Source organism: Aythya ferina (assembly GCF_964211825.1).
Source record: "Aythya ferina genome assembly, chromosome: 2".
Taxonomy (NCBI): Eukaryota; Metazoa; Chordata; class Aves; order Anseriformes; family Anatidae; genus Aythya; species Aythya ferina.
The window spans coordinates 72567647-72584776 of record NC_140297.1 but is presented as its reverse complement, the minus strand read 5'-3'; the positions used below and the strand labels follow the sequence as shown (position 1 = coordinate 72584776).

The window sequence follows — 17130 nt, the reverse complement described above, 5'->3', positions numbered from 1 at the left end:
TATGGAGCTGAACACCCTTTTCTGCTTGAATTTTTCTTCTTTCTGTTTCAAGCGTTGTTTTTGGCTCTTGTCCCCATCTCTCACTCAGCAGAAGGCTGAATGTTACTTTGGTTGGAGGATGTGTTATATAATGTTCTTCACCCCTTCTGCTCTTTTGTTGGCATCTCCTCCCACCCCTGGCATGCTAAATAATGCTAATATACTCTGAAACATGGGGATCAATAGCCTCTGCAATTTTATTTTAGCTGGTGTAACAGTAGCTGTTGAAAGGCAGGCAAACAGGTGATGTATTACAGCTCACATCTATGAAATACCTACTCACCATCAACTCTCCAAATTAATTACATATATGTGAAAGAATTGTTCTTCCAATTCATATTGGATGTTTATCCTTTTACTTTAAGAGTCACTTTGCACACATATTTTGGGCAAGATTAAGTAGGAAAGATTGACCTTCTTAACACAGTGTATTATTCTCTATAGCCAGATCTTTCTTTCTTATTCTGGCATTAAGAAGTCATTCCATTTCTGCGCTGACATTTTTATCTTCTCTTTACATCCTTTTCAAAAGCTGTTTTATTTACTGAATTTGTCATGACACAAAGGGAAAAAAATGGTATAAAACACCGCATATAACAAATAGCAAGGGCATGCTATTTTTCTCTCATGCCAATGAGTAACTTTTTAGCATTCATTTCTCATTACCTTAGTTTCCCTGTCTTTTCCTCCTGCTTCTCTTTTACTGAGCACTCTGGACTCATCTGTTTGTTCTGAGATTTCCTGTTTCTTCACTGTTTGTGATTGCCCCTTCTTTCTTCAGAATTAACCAATTTGTTTAACACTGTCTTCATCACCCTTTAGTCTCTCTGGCAACCTCCTCAGGTATGACTTGGCTGTGAGAAAATTAAATGTAGAAGTTCCTACCTCCACAGCGTCCGCAGTTCATCAAAATGTCACCATCAATGCAATATTTTCCTTTTACGTCACCAGATCTGGACAAAGCCATGTTACTTACCTACTTAACAACCACCTTGGAACAAAAGCAACTTAAGGGCTGGGGTACCTTGCCCTAGCCCAAGCTAAATGGCCAGCGCGTTGGCTTAGCTAATACAGAGCCGTCAGAACAACCATTTTCATGAGGATAGGAATGAGTGGATGACAAGAAAAGCTATAATGATACCTGTTTTTTTTTTTTTTCTTTTCTTTTCTTTTTTTTTTTTTTTTTTTCACAAAGGCAGCTTCTGCATATGTGTCTTTTTTTAGAGCAAAGCTGTAAACATGTGTCTTGTTCTTTGGCATCCGTGTCAATCACACGGCCTCCGTCACAGACGCAGTCTGTAGGAAGACTGAGAGGGCTTTAGCTGTGGCCGGCCCCAGTCAGTTTGCATCCCACTCACCCGCAACACGCGACTGCATGGTCCCTGCAGACTGCATTTTGCCCGAGCTGGTCCCCAGCCGGGCCAGAGGGCTGGACCAACGGCTGGTGCATACGCAGCAAGCCTCTCCAGAAGGTCTGACCATCACCGAGCGAGGAGGAGTGCCATTCTGGCTCAGAGCACAGCTTTGGCCTCCTAATGAAACATCCACACCAAGAAACCTGCTGCTGGCAAAACCCTAGGGCTGTGCAGTAAATCCGGAGCAGCCAGCGAGGGCTGTGAGGCCCGGTGAGCTCTCCACCCGTGGAGCCCCGATGTGGCTGCAGGAGAGCACATGGCTCCACAATTGTCTTCGGCGGGGTTTTTCTTTCCCCACGCAGCCAGCTGCTGCTTTTCCCGACGAGCTGACACGCTCGTTCGCTGGTGTTAGGTTTGCTGTGGAAATTCACACATGCTTTCCCTCAGCAACCCCCCCCCCCCCACACACACACAGAGATGAAGTTGGAAGAATTTCTACCCAGTGTGGTTGTTGTTTCCCTCTCCACCCCCCCCCCACCTTTTTCTTTCTTTTTTTTTTTTTTATGAGATATTTGATCGCGACACTTTTAGCAGCTTTAATTTTGGAAACGAGGAGGTGATGTAATGAATTTGGGAAAGAATTAAGGAAAAAAAAAAAACAACAAAAAAAAGAGGCAGCCAGGGAGGATGAGGCGCACCCCGCCGCCAACTGTTGAGCGCTCCCCAGCTCTGCCCAGCCCAGCCGCTGGCCACGGGCTCGTCCCGCGACACGAGGGCGACCGCGGCGGGCGGCCAGCTCGCCACAGGGCGGCGGGGAGAGCATGGGGGGGGGGGCGGCCATGAGGGGCTGGGGGGCGGCTGGTGCTGAGGGCGGCGGGCGGGGGCGGCGCCGCGGCGGTTGCGGCGGTTGCGGCGGTTGGCTCGGCCCCCCCGGTAACGGTCTGCGGGCGCTGGGGGGCGGCGGTTGGCGGCGGTTGGCGGCGGCGGAGCGGCTCCTGCAGCCCCGCCGCCCCGCGCTGCCTTGCACGCCCGTGCACACTCACGCCCGCCCCTTGCACGCCCGCCCCCGCCGGCGCCAGGGGGTCACCTTGGCGGCCTCGCCGCTCTCCCTGCCTCCTCCTCTCGCCCCCATGAGCCGCCCGGCGGGCAGCGGCGCCCCCCGCCCCGCCGAGCCGCCCCGCGGGCACGGCGCCCCCCAGGAGCCGCCGCCCGCAGCCGGGGCCGGGGCCGGGGCTGGGGCTGGGAGCGGGGAGGCGAGCGGCGAGCCCCCGTCCGAGCCGGACAGCCCCGGCGGCGCCGAGGGCGACAAGCCCGAGACCCGCTCGGTGTGCAGCAGCGAGAGCGGCAGCGGCAGCCAGCCCGGCGGGGCCGGCCCCATCTGCAAGATCTGCTTCCAGGGCCCCGAGCAGGTGAGGCGTGAGGCGGCGGGCGGGAGGGCGGTCAGCACCAGGGACAGGGCTCGGCGCCGCCGCACCGCCCCGCGGGGCGAGGACGGAGCACGGGGGCCATCGGGGGAAGCGCCCGGCTGCCCGGTGCTGGTGCTGTCGGGCTGTCAGGCTGGCTGCACGGCGTGAAGCCCCGCTGGAGGAGCGCAGCTCGCCGTGCCGACATGCACTGCTTTCCCAGTGAGCGCTGTGGCTGCTGGAGGAACGCCTCAGACCGCGCTCGCTGCCGTCTGAGGTGCCTGAAAGGGCTGCTGCTGCTCCTGGGTGCTGCGCGGTGATCTTCTGCTTTTCCTCACGTCCGTGCACATGCCTGCATAGAGAGTTACCTGGCTTTCTATCACTAGGAGCCCTTACATCTCTTCTGAGGCAGTTTAGTTTTTGAGCGTTATTATAGCCAAAAATACATGTTCAGTATTTCATGGATTGCAATCGATTCCAGTTTGCACTTACAGACCTGCAAATGTTTTGGTATTGAATATACATGCACATAAAATATTTCTTAAAAAATTAATGCTTTTGTGTTGCCTTTTCAGGGCGAGCTGTTAAATCCTTGCCGCTGCGATGGGTCGGTACGGTACACACATCAACTTTGCCTGTTAAAGTGGATAAGTGAAAGAGGGTCGTGGACCTGTGAACTCTGCTGCTACAGATACCATGTTATAGCAATTAAAATGAAGAAGCCTTGCCAGGTAATTCATTTGTTTGTTTGTTTTTAAGAATACGCCTTTGCAGTATTTTTTTAAAAACACAAAATAGTACTAGCCTTTGTTTCTAAGCTTTTGGAAAATGCAGAGGAAAACCATATATACTTCACCAGTTCGCACCTGCATCCACTTGATTAAGGTTTTAAGAGCAGTTACATACTAAAACATGCAGTCATTTGATTCTGGTGTGTTCTAGCTTTTGTCTTGCCAGAGGAATAGTCTTCAGAGGTTGCTAAACCCTGTAATTAGATAAGTCATACTGAGACACTGCAGAAAAACTTGGATCTCCCTGCTTCTCTTTCTAAACCTTAAAAACGTTTTTATAGTTCAGTAAAGACTGAGTCAAAGGTTGATTTCATTCATTCTTCAGGCATGGGGTCCACAAATACAAAAGGAGGTGACTTTTCTGTCCTGGCTCAATCCAGAGTAGCAGAATGGTGTTTAATATTTGTCCACTGATGGTTGATTCAGAAGCTGAAATGTGCAGTAATGTTTTTCACAGCTCCCTTTTATCAGCATCACAGCATGCAGCTGGAAGTTACAATACAATAGTGATAGCATGTTCAGGGAGAGGGGATGAGATCTGTTAGGGAAACCTTAATAGCACTTTGCATATCAGAATTCTTTAGAGACTTAAAATTCCAACCTAGAAACAGTATTTCATACATCTGAGGAACACATTTAGTAAGATAATTGTAGCATTCTTTTGGTTTTGATCTTATGAGCTCAGAGACGATGAAACTCCGGAGAGCCAAAGCACTCAGATCATTTTTCTGCACCTGAGTTTGATAGGACATTAATAGAAAAGACATGCTTGGATGGCAACAGCAGTTGTGTGTCAATGATAAGCATTCCTTGGATGTAGGATAGCTGGAATTTGCTTATAGCTGTTCAGATTAGGTGCAAGTACTTTCAGAGCCAGTCGTGACTTCAAGTTTTTCCGTAATGAATCTGCAAAGGGAATTTTTGATGAGCTCTCCTGGATGGAACTTCTGGGTAGAGCCTCTATGAGTTAAAAAAGTTGTGGATTTATAAAAGCCTCCAGAAATTGAAGGTGGTAGACTCTGTTTCTACATAGACTTTATTGGGTAGCTTGGTGGCTCAGCATGAGATTCTGTTTGATCATTTTGGCTTTTTTTAATCTTTTAAAAGTCTGTATTTCCTGTATATCCACGGCAGTTATATCATTTTCCTAGCAAGGGTTATATCATTATAAACTGTTTGCAGTGACAGTCCCTGACAATAATAGTTTAATGGCAAGGGCATGGCCGTTCCCTGCAAGCCAGCAACTAGTACAATTTGAGATGCCCAAAGGTAGCCAAAATATCTATAGAAGATGTCAGATGTGACACAACTTAGAAGAGACTCAGGAACTGCTGCTGGAGGCCAAGTGGGATACCACAGTACATCTGAAGCATCATTAGACACCTATCTGTGGACAACAGAATCATGCTCCAGTTTGAAGAACAACTATTCACATTCTGTGAAAAACAGAAAAAAAGGAGAAGGTTTCAGTGGGTGACAATGATGTTTGGCCAAGCTACGTGTGAAGTAGATGCAAACTGAAGAACCAAAAGATAATGCCATTGTCTTCATTACTTAGGCAGATTCTCTCTCTTTTTTTTTTTTTTTTTTTTTTTGAGCAGGGAGGGAAATAGATTAAGGTTTCTTCTTCGATAGCTTATAAAAATACTTGTCTTATTCTTAACTCTATCTTTATTTTTTTATAGAAATTACCTTTTTAATTCTTGACAATACAGGATACAAAAAGATTTCATGGAGTAGCCTACTCAAATAACAAGTTATATTACATTCTTAGAATCAAATTACTGACACTCAAAAGGTTTCACATCTCTTTGGAGGGACACAGTAGTACCTTTCTCATATTCCCACACTTAATATTCCTCATGTAGTTAAAGAATATAAAAGGAGCCCTCAATATCGCAGTCATCTGTGTATTTGGTTAAGGGTCATCAGTCTTAATATGTCCTCACTTCACTCCCACATTAATGACTGTAATAGTATGGGCCATATTTAACAGCTGCTCTAGTTCAAGCAGGTTCTGGTTTGGCCAGGTTCTGGATCATTTGCTTAACTACACAGAAGCCTTTTTTAAGGTAATTTTTTGAACAGGTTTTGTAAAAGGCTAAGGGTTAGACCGTTTCAATATAAAGGTACTTTACAACATCTTCATTGAAGCAGTGAATGCAGTTAAAAGTTCTAAAGCAAGCAAAACCTCCTGCATTACATTAGATAAAATACTTGGACAGGAGCTTTTCACTGTCTCTGCAGCTAGTAGTCTGTTTCAGTCCATATCCTCAGAATTGTCTCTACTAGTCTATTACAGCTTAGACCTGTGTAGGCAGTGTCGAGGAGATAAAAAGGTTGCTATCTACCAAAGTAACTTTTTCTCAACTAAATAATCCATGCAGATTTACACCAGCTCCTGAGGTTTCCTTTTACCTCAGCCATTTGTGGAATGTTACAATGCTTAGGGAGTTAAGAAACAGAATTTTCTACATGTTCTTCCAGAACATTGGAATAGATGTGAGTCTTCCATTTAGTATGTAACATCTTCCATGATTTCTGCTGCTTTATGGCAGGGAAGATAATCCCAACGGGGGCCTCTTTGGAGGCAGTACATTGAAGGAATAAAATTTGCTATGGTAAGTGACTACTCCAGTACATTTTTCCAGATATTCCAGAGTTGCTTTGTACATTTCAGCAACTATTAGTTAAGTCAATTTTAAGAACCCAATCCTGGAAACATGTAGAATTTTAATAGAGAAATAAAACTTAAAACATAATTAAATTAACCAATGGGCTAACAACAGAAGATGAGCACACAAATAAATGGGTGACATTTGATATGATGTTTCACAGAGAAATGCAATTTGATCCATTTTTTTCAGCATCCTTCTCAGGATTGTATTGAAGAGATAGATTTATCCTTGCACTAATTAATTAATGAAAACACATGTTCATGTTGCTGTACTTGCTTCTTACAGCAGAGCAGAATATGATCCAGTAATAGGCAAGGTTATGTTAAAAAATAAGTTAAAAAAAAAAGAGTAATTAGAGGAGATGGAACAAATATTGTTTCGGGCAGGCAATTTTGGATATTTTGTTAGACAGCTTAAAAAGAAGAGAGAAACCTTAAATGTCTGCCTTGGACATTAAACCACTTAGAATTACATTTTAGATTAACAAACAGAAAGAAAGCACAAGCAGAAATATTGTTGGTGTTGTTTTGGTAAGTGTTATAATTTCTAAGGATTTCCTTCCTAAAGGAAATATAAACAGATTGCTTTATTTTTATTGGAGCTGTATAATTATTTAGCCGTTACTAAATTAGTTCACTAGATCTGCAGTTAAACGTGAATGCATATTGCAGAATGGTAATTCCCTTGTATGATTCAGAAATAATGTTTAAAAGTGGAACAGAGTCATGCAAAGGTTGAGATAATATACATTGGTGCTAAAAACATCATTTCTATAGAACTTTGTAATTAATGCATTTAGAGAATGGGCATTTTGTAGTCCATTACTGCAGTCTGTCATAAAATACTATTATGTGAGATGTTTAATATACCCTGCATTTGTATTCATGAACACATTATGTTCTGGTACTTTTGGTGAACTGGACTCACTGCAGAAGTGATACAGTAAATCTAATTTAATTTAAAGGTTAATTTAAAAGCTAATTGCATGCCAATTCAACATTTATTTATTTTTGAAAACAATAAAAAATATTTTAAAATGTAAATTCCTATTTGTTAGGTCTGATTTTTGAATATAGACACCTCCCACCAAAAAATGAAGGTGGTAGTTACTATTATTTAAGCAAGTATGTAGTTACTTGAACAGCAACATGACTCATGAGTTCTGTAGTTTTCAGTGGCCCAAATTGTGATTATTAACATTTGAGATATACAGCATAAAAATTCCTATGTTCAATAGTTCTCATGAATTACTTGTTCAGTTTTTCAAGTCTTGCTAATGTGAATTGTCCTCACTCATCTGAGGAGCATCAATTAGATGAAAGATTTTGTAGCAGATGTAAGTAGATTCATGTAGGTAGATGTGTGTGCTTTATATTAAAAAGCAAAAGTTACCAAGGTCTTCAGATACTTCAATGTGGAAGCCAGTGTCCAGAAAAAAATGTGTAATAAATAGAATAGATCTATAGTAAAAGTTACCTCTAATGACTCTGCTCAGCTGGATGAAAGCATTTGTTTTTCATAAGGTGTTAACTAAGAAAGGGAAAGGGAGAGGGCTCAAATCTCCAATTGTGCTTTTCAAACTACACTATGTTCTAACAATAATCTGCTAATATTGCTGCTATTACACTGCCTCTAACGAAGATCCAGAAGGATACACCATGATATTCACTATGTCAGCACACGCGAAGAACAAAAAGGATAGTCCCAATCTGGGGCCAGTTAACTTAAAGAAGTTAAAATAACAGATAAATCTGTGGGATATATAAAACTTTTCTAATAAGCAGTAGTCCCTCTATAGTAATGATTTTTAAATATTGTTGTGGTTTTGGCATCTCAAATAGGATGAGTCTTTAGATGCTGCTTGAAAAGAAAATAATGAGGCACCTTTTGAATGTGAAGGTAGTACGGAAGGACTCTTAGAAAAAAAAATACATGGATGGGATAGTATCATGAACTGAACAGAAATGGTATTCAATGTCTGAGTAGTCAGATGAGTAGCAGATGAGAAGATAATTAATATGTCAGTAGGTTAAAAATTAAATCTATTTGTTTGATGTGATGGGGAAGAGAGGAACCAAGACAGCAGTGATAGAAGGGCATTAATATGTTCAAAGTAGTGGACTAAAAAACTCATATTTAAAGCAGTCTCATAGTTGCTGAGAAAATTACATCTGTCAAGAGCTTAAAAGCCATATTACAGCAATTGAGACCTAAGATGAAAACGATAATGAGAAACTAAATTTTTATATATGGATAGTCTTAGATACATCATATAGAAAGCACCTGCAAGTTTTAGAAATATTGTGAACAGAAAGATCCAGATATTTAAAGTTAAGATAATACTTGGGTTGCAGAACAGATTCACAGGTTGGAGAACTAATAATCCATTGTGCTCAAGAAAGTCTGGAACATGAAAATCTTGAGATATTCATGAAGTTTAATATATAGGAAGAGCCATACAAAAAGTGGTAGAAACAGGTGATTATTTTAGTTTTGGCAGGGAAGAGAGGTCTGAAACAGAGAAGATTTGTCATTCATGAACATAGACATAGTAGTTGTACTTCTCACACTCTTCTTTTCCTAAGCATTTACTTTTAACCACTTCTAGGGAGAAGTTACTAGACTAAGTAGACCTTTTCATTTTTTATCCTCTGAGCAGTTTCAGTGATGTGTGCTGGGTGGAAGCTGCTGATTATCAATACCATTAATACCAGATCTGAAAGTCAAATAATGACAAACAACATGTGAGTAAATGGACTGATTCTGTTACATCAATACCACAGTAAGAAGGGGTAGGGTAAGAATAAAGGTTGGGTAGGCTGCGTAGGAATAAATCACAGAATCACAGAATCACAGAATTGTCTAGGTTGGAAGAGACCCCAAGATCATCGAGTCCAGCCTCTGACCTAACACTAACAAGTCCTCCACTAAACCATATCGCTAAGTTCAACATCTAAACGTCTTTTAAAGACCTCCAGGGATGGTGATTCCACCACTATCCTGGGCAGCCAGTTCCAATGCCTCACAACCCTCTCAGTAAAGATGTTCTTCCTAATATCCAACCTAAAACACTCCTGGCGCAACTTTAGCCCGTTCCCCCTTGTCCTGTCACCAGGCACATGGGAGAATAGACCAATCTCCACCCAGAATTAATAACAAAATACTGGATATAGGCCTAGGAGAAAAGCTAATCATCAAAGCAGTGAATGGCTGGTTGTTGACTATGAACACTGAATCATGTTTGTAAGTCCAATGAACAGAAACGATGCTCACCTAAGAGGTCAGAGTGGCCATCTGCATGGGATCTGAAGCCATCAGTAAGGACATGAGAAATGATAAAAAGAGACAAGAACTGAAAATGGAAGAAGAGGTTGAAAAGGGTTAAGTGAATAGAAGACAGAAGTTTGGAATAGGGGAAGGAGGTTGATTTAGTTCTAGAGAGTCCTATGAGAGAGCTGAGAATGAAGAAGAGGGCAGATTTAGGTCAGAACTGCCAAAAAATGCAAAATCAAATATTTGAAACCTATGATTCGTCTCAGAAACTTGCATATTCCTAGTCTAGAAAGGATTTAAAGGTTTGTGGTGCAAAAATATGCTTTCTTGCTGGTTGGAATGGCTGAAGATTGAAGTGTTGATCCAGAAGGTGTAATTAATATTTGGGATTTTGCTAGAATGGTTGTAGTGTAACCAGCAAACTCCTGAGATCAGCTTTCCTGATCCTCTGTGTGCTCATGCTTTGCTAGATGGAACATTTGGTCATAGTTGGCATCTTAGCTGATAGAACTCAGGACATCTGTCATTCTTGTTGGAGCACCAGCTACGGCATGCAGGGAGCTAGACAACCACTCTGGTGCTTACATCTGTCTATTTAAGATAGGGGATTGGCAGTAAAAAAATAGATTAGGCAAGGAAGTGGTGATTATAGCATAGAGAACAATTTTGTACTAACGTGGATAGTGAATCAAGGCTTACCAAATCTAGTTCACTTAGCCAGTTCCGTTGTTATTCTGAAGTCCACATTATAGCAATCAAGTACCTACACAAAATAAATAAGACATTTTTAAAAAACAGAATTGCATCCAAACTGTGGGGGTGTGTTCCCCTTCTATGTTACTCTTGTATTTTCAATAGCTTATTAAAAAAGGAATTGTTTTCTTGTTTTATTTTGTGAAATGTGTGAATTGTGCTCAGGGCAGCTTGAATGCTTGCATGGTGTGAAACAGCAGTTAGCACAATGTAAACTGCAAACTGTACTTGAAAATAAAGTTCTAATTACAAGTGTCATCCTGATCTAGTGGTAATATATATATGTATGGTGTATTAAATAGTGAGTTAACTACTTCTAGGGAGAATAGTGGATTCCTTTGATACTGCAGTTTTCATGGGGCAGAATGCCTAGCATGAGACATGGTGCTAGGTAGTCCTTCAGAGGAGGTGTCTTGACTAAAAGTTACTACGGCAATTATAAGCATAAATTACATCTTTTCAACAGATTTAATTAGAAAAATATTTCCAAATGTTAGGGGCAGTGTGAATGGGATCTGCTTACCTCCGTATAAATAGCTACTGCCATTTTAGGTGATTAGGATAGCTAAGTAAACAATGTAAGACTTAAGATATGGTGTGGGACCTGTGTTCAGGAATCTTTGAATAACTGTTTTGTGCCTTTTTTTTTTTTTTTTTTTGCCTATTTGATAGAATTCCCAAATAGCTTGATATTCTAGCCCAAAACTGATGAAATTTATTTAGTGATGAAAGTTTTCTAAGTTTTTCAAAAACAATTTTTTGTCTTTTCTCTCATGTCCGAAATCCTGATCATTTGAGACTTTAATTCCCATCAACAGGCATTAGTGAAAAAATGTTACAACCAATTCCTGATTGATTGTTTCAGCAGGCTTTTTCTATTTCTTTATGTGGAAACCTGTTAATAAATTACAGTGTACTTCTTTTATACCTCTTGCCTGTGATACCTTAGTTCATGCTTATTTAGTAGTGTAAGTAGCCTGTCTTGGGTAGAACCTGTCAAGACCTCCCCTGGGTTCTTTACAAGGTTTGCTGTGTCAACTGTGAAATGCTACTGTAGTTCTTTTCCACAACAGAAATTTGCTGGAGGAAGTTGGCTTTGTTGACTTTGTTTCGAAACTTCCTTATACTGCTTCTCATTTTTGAATGTTTGTCAGTTGTGCTGAAGTCTTCAATGCTGTCACTTTTGTTTACACTTCAATGAAGCCAGTAGAGAATGAGTCTTACAGTTTTAGCCACATGCTGTTTTTGTTCCCCTTACTAGTTTTTCTTTTTATTTTTTCTATGTTTTTACATATTTTTCTGGCAGTGTCTTCCCTCCAGGGCACTATTAAACTTTGCCATTTCTGTGACAAGTGTATTCTGAGTACAAGAGTACACTGTACTGATACTCACACAAACTATATTATTGGAAGAAGGCCATATACTGAGCTAAGGGCTCATTTTTCTGATCTTTTATGCTGAAAGCAATTTCTCAGTAGTTTCAGACAGTCGTGAACCTTGCCATCAAGATGGTATCACTTGCTGGCTTCATGTGTTTGTAGCTACTCTGCTAACACTGGAAGAAGAGACTTCAAACACTACAAGAATATTGAAAAAAGCAAGATGATGAGAGGACTGGAGCACCTGTCGTATGAGGATAGGCTGAGAGAACTGGGCCTGTTTAGCCTGGAAAAGAGAAGACTGAGGGGAGACCTCATCAAAGTGTATAAATATCTGAGGATGGAGCCAGTCTCTTTTCAGTTGTGCCCAGCGAGAGGACGAGAGACAACGGGCACAAATTGAAGCGTTCTGGTTCTGGCTCAATATGAGGGGGCACTTTACTGTGAGGGTGACAGAGCACTGGCACAGTTTGCCCAGAGAGGCTGTGGAGTCTCCTTCTCTGGAGATATTCAAAACCCACCTGGATGCCATCCTGCACAGTGTGCTCTCGGTGATCCTGCTTGGCAGAGGGGTTGGAGTAGATGATCTTCAGAGGTACCTTCCAACCTTGGCCATTCTGTGATTCTGTGAAGATCCATAAAATTGGCATCCAGAAAACTGTATCCTGAGAAAATGAGAGCATACTTCAGTATGCTTTCTCTTCTTTGATGCTAAGGAAACTCCCGCTGCTCACCAAGGAAGAACAGACAGGGAGAATCTACTTCTTAATGGGACACTTTATATATCTCTAATGACTATTATCTGAGTAGTCTGAAATTTACAGTCTGCTATACCTAGTGGTTACTTCCTGAACATTGTGTTCCTCCATGGATGACAAGATTAAGCACCTCAATTTCAGGGCTGCTGTTTCATAGGAGGAAAGCAGTCTGACATATTTTACTTGGAGGAATCAGCATAACATAGTTGCTCTCCGGCTCCTGTCAGAGTAACATGAATAGAATATTGGAGTCTTAAAACATGCAGCCTTTTCCTGCACTTGCAACACTGTCTTCCACATAACCTCTTCTTTAGTGGCCTCAAGAATCATTGGAAGCTCCAATCATTTAACATCACTTTCCAAAAAGGACACTTTGCCTATATTAAAATGTACAATGATGACTTATAATCATCATTAAAATAATAATTTAAAATCATCTTAATATTCCCATGAGATTTAATAAAGAGGGTCACTTTCTCTTCAAACAGCATTTACAGAATATTACGATCATCTCATTGCTTTCTGAAAGTTTGTATCAAATAGTAATTTGATTAAGTACTGTCTGCTTTTTGTCGAACTCAAGGGGAAGGTCTTCATGTCATCCACTGCTTCATATAAGGAGAGGGACCATCAAATGCTTCTTAGGGATTTCAAATTGTCTACTTCAGTCTTTATTTTCTATGGCTTGGAATAAAAGATTTAGAAATATGTAGAATAGTTGATGATTGTCAGGGAATACATGTACTTCAGAGTTTTTACATCAGTAAGAGTTGATACGATTACCAGGTATTTGAATGTGTTTTAAAATTGTAGATTCCCTGGGACGAGTTTATGGCTGTGGGGGCTTCAGAAGCTCATCTACCTACCAGGCCTTCCGTTCATACTTTTGTAGATCTCACTGATATGATTGCTGTAAACCTAGCCACAGCAATTAGGACCTACAGGATCTAAGAACTTCAGTCTTCTAGACCAGATTATTTCAGAATAGATGCAATCTGTATTTCAGTTACTTGCAGATGTTTTGGTGTTTACTTGACACAAGGGAATCTTTGTCTTCATTGCACAGCTCTCATGAATTAGCTCCTCATAATAATCTGCAAGAGATTCCTCTTGTCTTTTTTTTTTTGGGGGGGAGGGGGGGTTCAGAGGTACAAAAATCAAGTCCGCTTACTTAAAAATCACCTAGCATTTCCATGGTGCTATGTGTCTGACCTTGAATTAACATATCTGAAGTGTGAATATTGTCTTCGTCCCAGTGTCACTGTCTCCCACTTTTTCATCCTGCCCTAAAATAACTTTGCTAATGAATTGGCCAGGTTAAGTACTTAGCCATTGTTGCCTCTTACATGTGAATCCCTTGGTTATGACACTGAATTTGTCACTCCACTCTTTCTCTACTCCCCTCAGTCACTATGCTGACTACCCCTTTTCCAGGATTCTGACAGAAGTAGGGAAGATTCTTGGGACAGAAATCTCCTTCAGTGGGACTTAAACTGTCTTTTTTTCTTCTGGTAATTACATGCCTAATTCTCTTTTGGGGAAGAGGATTTTGTAGATTTTGTTTTATGATATGAAAAGGAAAATTAGTTTAGAAAGTTAAATAACTTCCTTTACAAGCTCAAATTCATGTGGGGATTTGCATTGTTCCAAGGGGGCGATTAATTTGCATCTCTTGTATTTATTTTCATTAGTCAAGAAAAACACTTTCGGAAAAATTCTATATGTGCTGATACGCCATGATCCTACTGCTTGATCTGTCTGCAGCACTCATAATCTCTGCAGAGTGATAAGAGATCCCAAGTAGCATCTGCTTAGCTGCCTGCTGGAGAATTCTGCATCTGGACTCAGTTAGCATCTTGACTGAGAGACTGAGCTGCTTCCCTTTGTTTGGCCATGAGTAGGCATTCAAAACTGACATTCTAAAAGCTGTTCTGGTGGAAACTGGAAGGTTTGTTTTCATGGTCACACATGGACACACAAAAAAGTCAATCTTCTTCTTACAGTGTTAGGGCTACACAACCATCCCTAGTCTACCTAGTGGAGAAACTAGAAAGATTAATTCCTTCTTCCAGTCTCTTTTCTCCCTTAAAATCCTCTATGAGTTAAGGCCAGTATGGCAGAAACAGTCCTTTTCACTACATTGCAGAAGCTGTCTGGTGCCAGTGTCAGAATACTGGCCATTTTCTTGATTTTTTCATACAGGTTCTTGGGATGTTAGGCCATAGTCAATATTCTCTACTTCAGAGTTGTTCTTCTCAGAGTAGCAGTAGTTGAAAGAGACCTAAGTAGTTCTTACTATCTTCATGATTTAGTTGTCTGAACCTGTGAATGCCTTTTTCATTTAGGTTTTATGGTTTTCTGTTACTCTCACCCATGCCATAAAATAAATTCCACTAATGTTCCTGACTAAGGAAATGCCAGATTTCCATCTGACATGCTTTCTTCATCAGTGCTTGTAGGGATGAGTTGCTTACCAGCTTTGGATATCAAGGGTCATTTGAAGATTTTTCTTGTCTTGTTCCTATACATTCCAGAGAAATAAAACAGAGTACCATCCTATGTAGATAGATTTACCAATTGAACAACAAGTTGTCTCAGGACTTCCTGTAGGATCATTAGGGTGTTTTTCCAAGAGCACCCTAAACTATTGTCATCAGCACTCAGATCCTACTGTTGATATTTTTAAGAAAACTGGAAACAGTGCTGGCTGTAAGACAGAGCAATTTGACAGTTGCTGATGTGAAAAGAAGACCAACACCTCCGTCACATGTGATTATTGAATTTAAAGAAGGGACCATGGTCTAGAAAATATAATAATTTGAAAAATAATTTGCAGAACAGTAAGTAGTCCTTTGATATATATATTTTTTTAAGTACAGCATGTGCTTACAGCATGTGCTTATCTTTCTTTTTTTAGGTGCTTCTTGATTTCAGAGAAACCAAGGGTATTTTTATGTCTGTATTTGTACTGGAAGAGATGTTACATGGGCTATGTATGAGTCATATAAGCACCATTAAGCCAAGAACAATTTATAGTTTAAGGACTTCCAAGCACAGCAATATGAATGGATATTACAGTTTTTGATAATATAACAACTGTTTCTTGTAGTGCTATGAGTGCTGATGCATAGTATTATGTCAGAAAGCTATGTATTTTCAGTGGCTATCCCAAAATATTAGAAAAAAATTGTTTACAAATTCAAACAGCAGCATCTACTAGCTTGTAGCAATGATTATGTAGCAATATCTGTAAAAGCTTACTAAGGCAATTGCTTTTTAAAATTTTGCTGTTTATTAAATTCTTATATTGAATATGTTAAAATTTAACATATTAATATTAATAAATGTACCAAGCATACATTATATTAGTATGTATAATCATAAATGTATCGTGTATCCTTTTATATTAAGTTTTAATTATTACACATTTTACATAATATATAAACCAAAAAGCATCATACTAAACAAGTTAATTCTTCCATTAGGCCAAATTTTCAAGCAGTATGCTGTTTACCATATTAATTTGCACACTCTAAATTTTATAATTATGACTAAATTGTCTTCAAATGAAGATTTATTGCTAATGTAATTGATTATAGAATCAATCTAATTGACTTGCTAACCTAGTAGATTGCATTCTAATTGAGTTTTAGAGCGGGTTTTAACAGATTTTGTTCAAGCCAGAATCCAGGATTGTCTTCTCCATGATTACATGCTAGCTGATAATACCTTGGTATTTTTATCATCCTGCCTTTTAGCCCTCACCCAAGATACACGTATCTTACTTGGGGATTAGGCAAGGCAACAACCTTACCTTTGAACTAAGTATATGTTCCTTTCATCTTGCCCTCAAAATCTGAAGTTTCCTTGTTTTATATCTCACAAGGAAGCACTTGAAAACCGGATTGTGTCTTCCCTTAAGCTGCATCTCCCAGGTTTTCTGAGGTCAAGTGAAAATTCTCATCCTATTCTGTGAATCAGTTTTGGTTAGGACCAAAAGGCCTGAGGCCAATAGTTGTACTCAGATGTTTTCTTGTGAGGTACCCTTCACTACTGAAACACATCATTGCCATATAGCAATAGGAAGAAGACTGGACAATAAAGGTACTTCAAATCCTGTGTGTAATTGATGGTAAGAAGTTGCTTTGTGCCAGAAATATTGTGAGGGGCCTGATTCTCAGCTGTACATGATGTTTCTGTAGTGTGCAAAGGAATCCAGTGACAATAGATGAGGATGATATGGATTGATATTGATACGGATTCAGTCAGATTAGAAGCACATAGTAGAAAGCAGTAAAATTCTGTGTACTTTAAACAAAACAACTTCTTAAACATGCTTTTCCAATTGGTTTTGTTTGTACCCCTAGGTTTTTTGGCTTCATCATCTAATCATCATTGTGTGTTCGGCCTAGATTGGAAAAATACATTAATGCTCAGCATTTTTAACTCTTTTATAGTATGGTGCCATAGAAAAATCCTCTTTCAGTCTTCTTCCAGTAAACTCAAAATTCTGAACTCTGAATTTCTCATTATATAGCATTTCTTACACCTTCACATCATTTGCATGGTTCTTTTTCAGGAAAAACCTTTCTATGGCCTCCTTTTCAGTATCCAGAACCACTGAGGTAGACCAGTGTCTGAGAAAAGTAATGATGCTTTATGTGGTACTAAATTCATGTTCCTACTCATCCCTATAGAGGT

At 40.2% G+C, this 17130-nt stretch overlaps 1 protein-coding gene across 1 annotated transcript in view; it reads left to right on the top strand.

Annotated features, from left to right (window-relative positions):
- Window positions 1-2521: 2521 nt before the first annotated feature.
- MARCHF11 (membrane associated ring-CH-type finger 11) overlaps window positions 2522-17130 on the top strand; it is a 30973-nt gene continuing 16364 nt past the window's right edge. Inside the window, exons 1-2 of the mRNA XM_084511044.1 lie at window positions 2522-2803; window positions 3373-3528. Coding sequence (XP_084367170.1) covers window positions 2525-2803; window positions 3373-3528 — 435 coding nt within the window. The 5' untranslated portion in view covers window positions 2522-2524. The remainder of the gene's footprint in view (window positions 2804-3372; window positions 3529-17130) is intronic.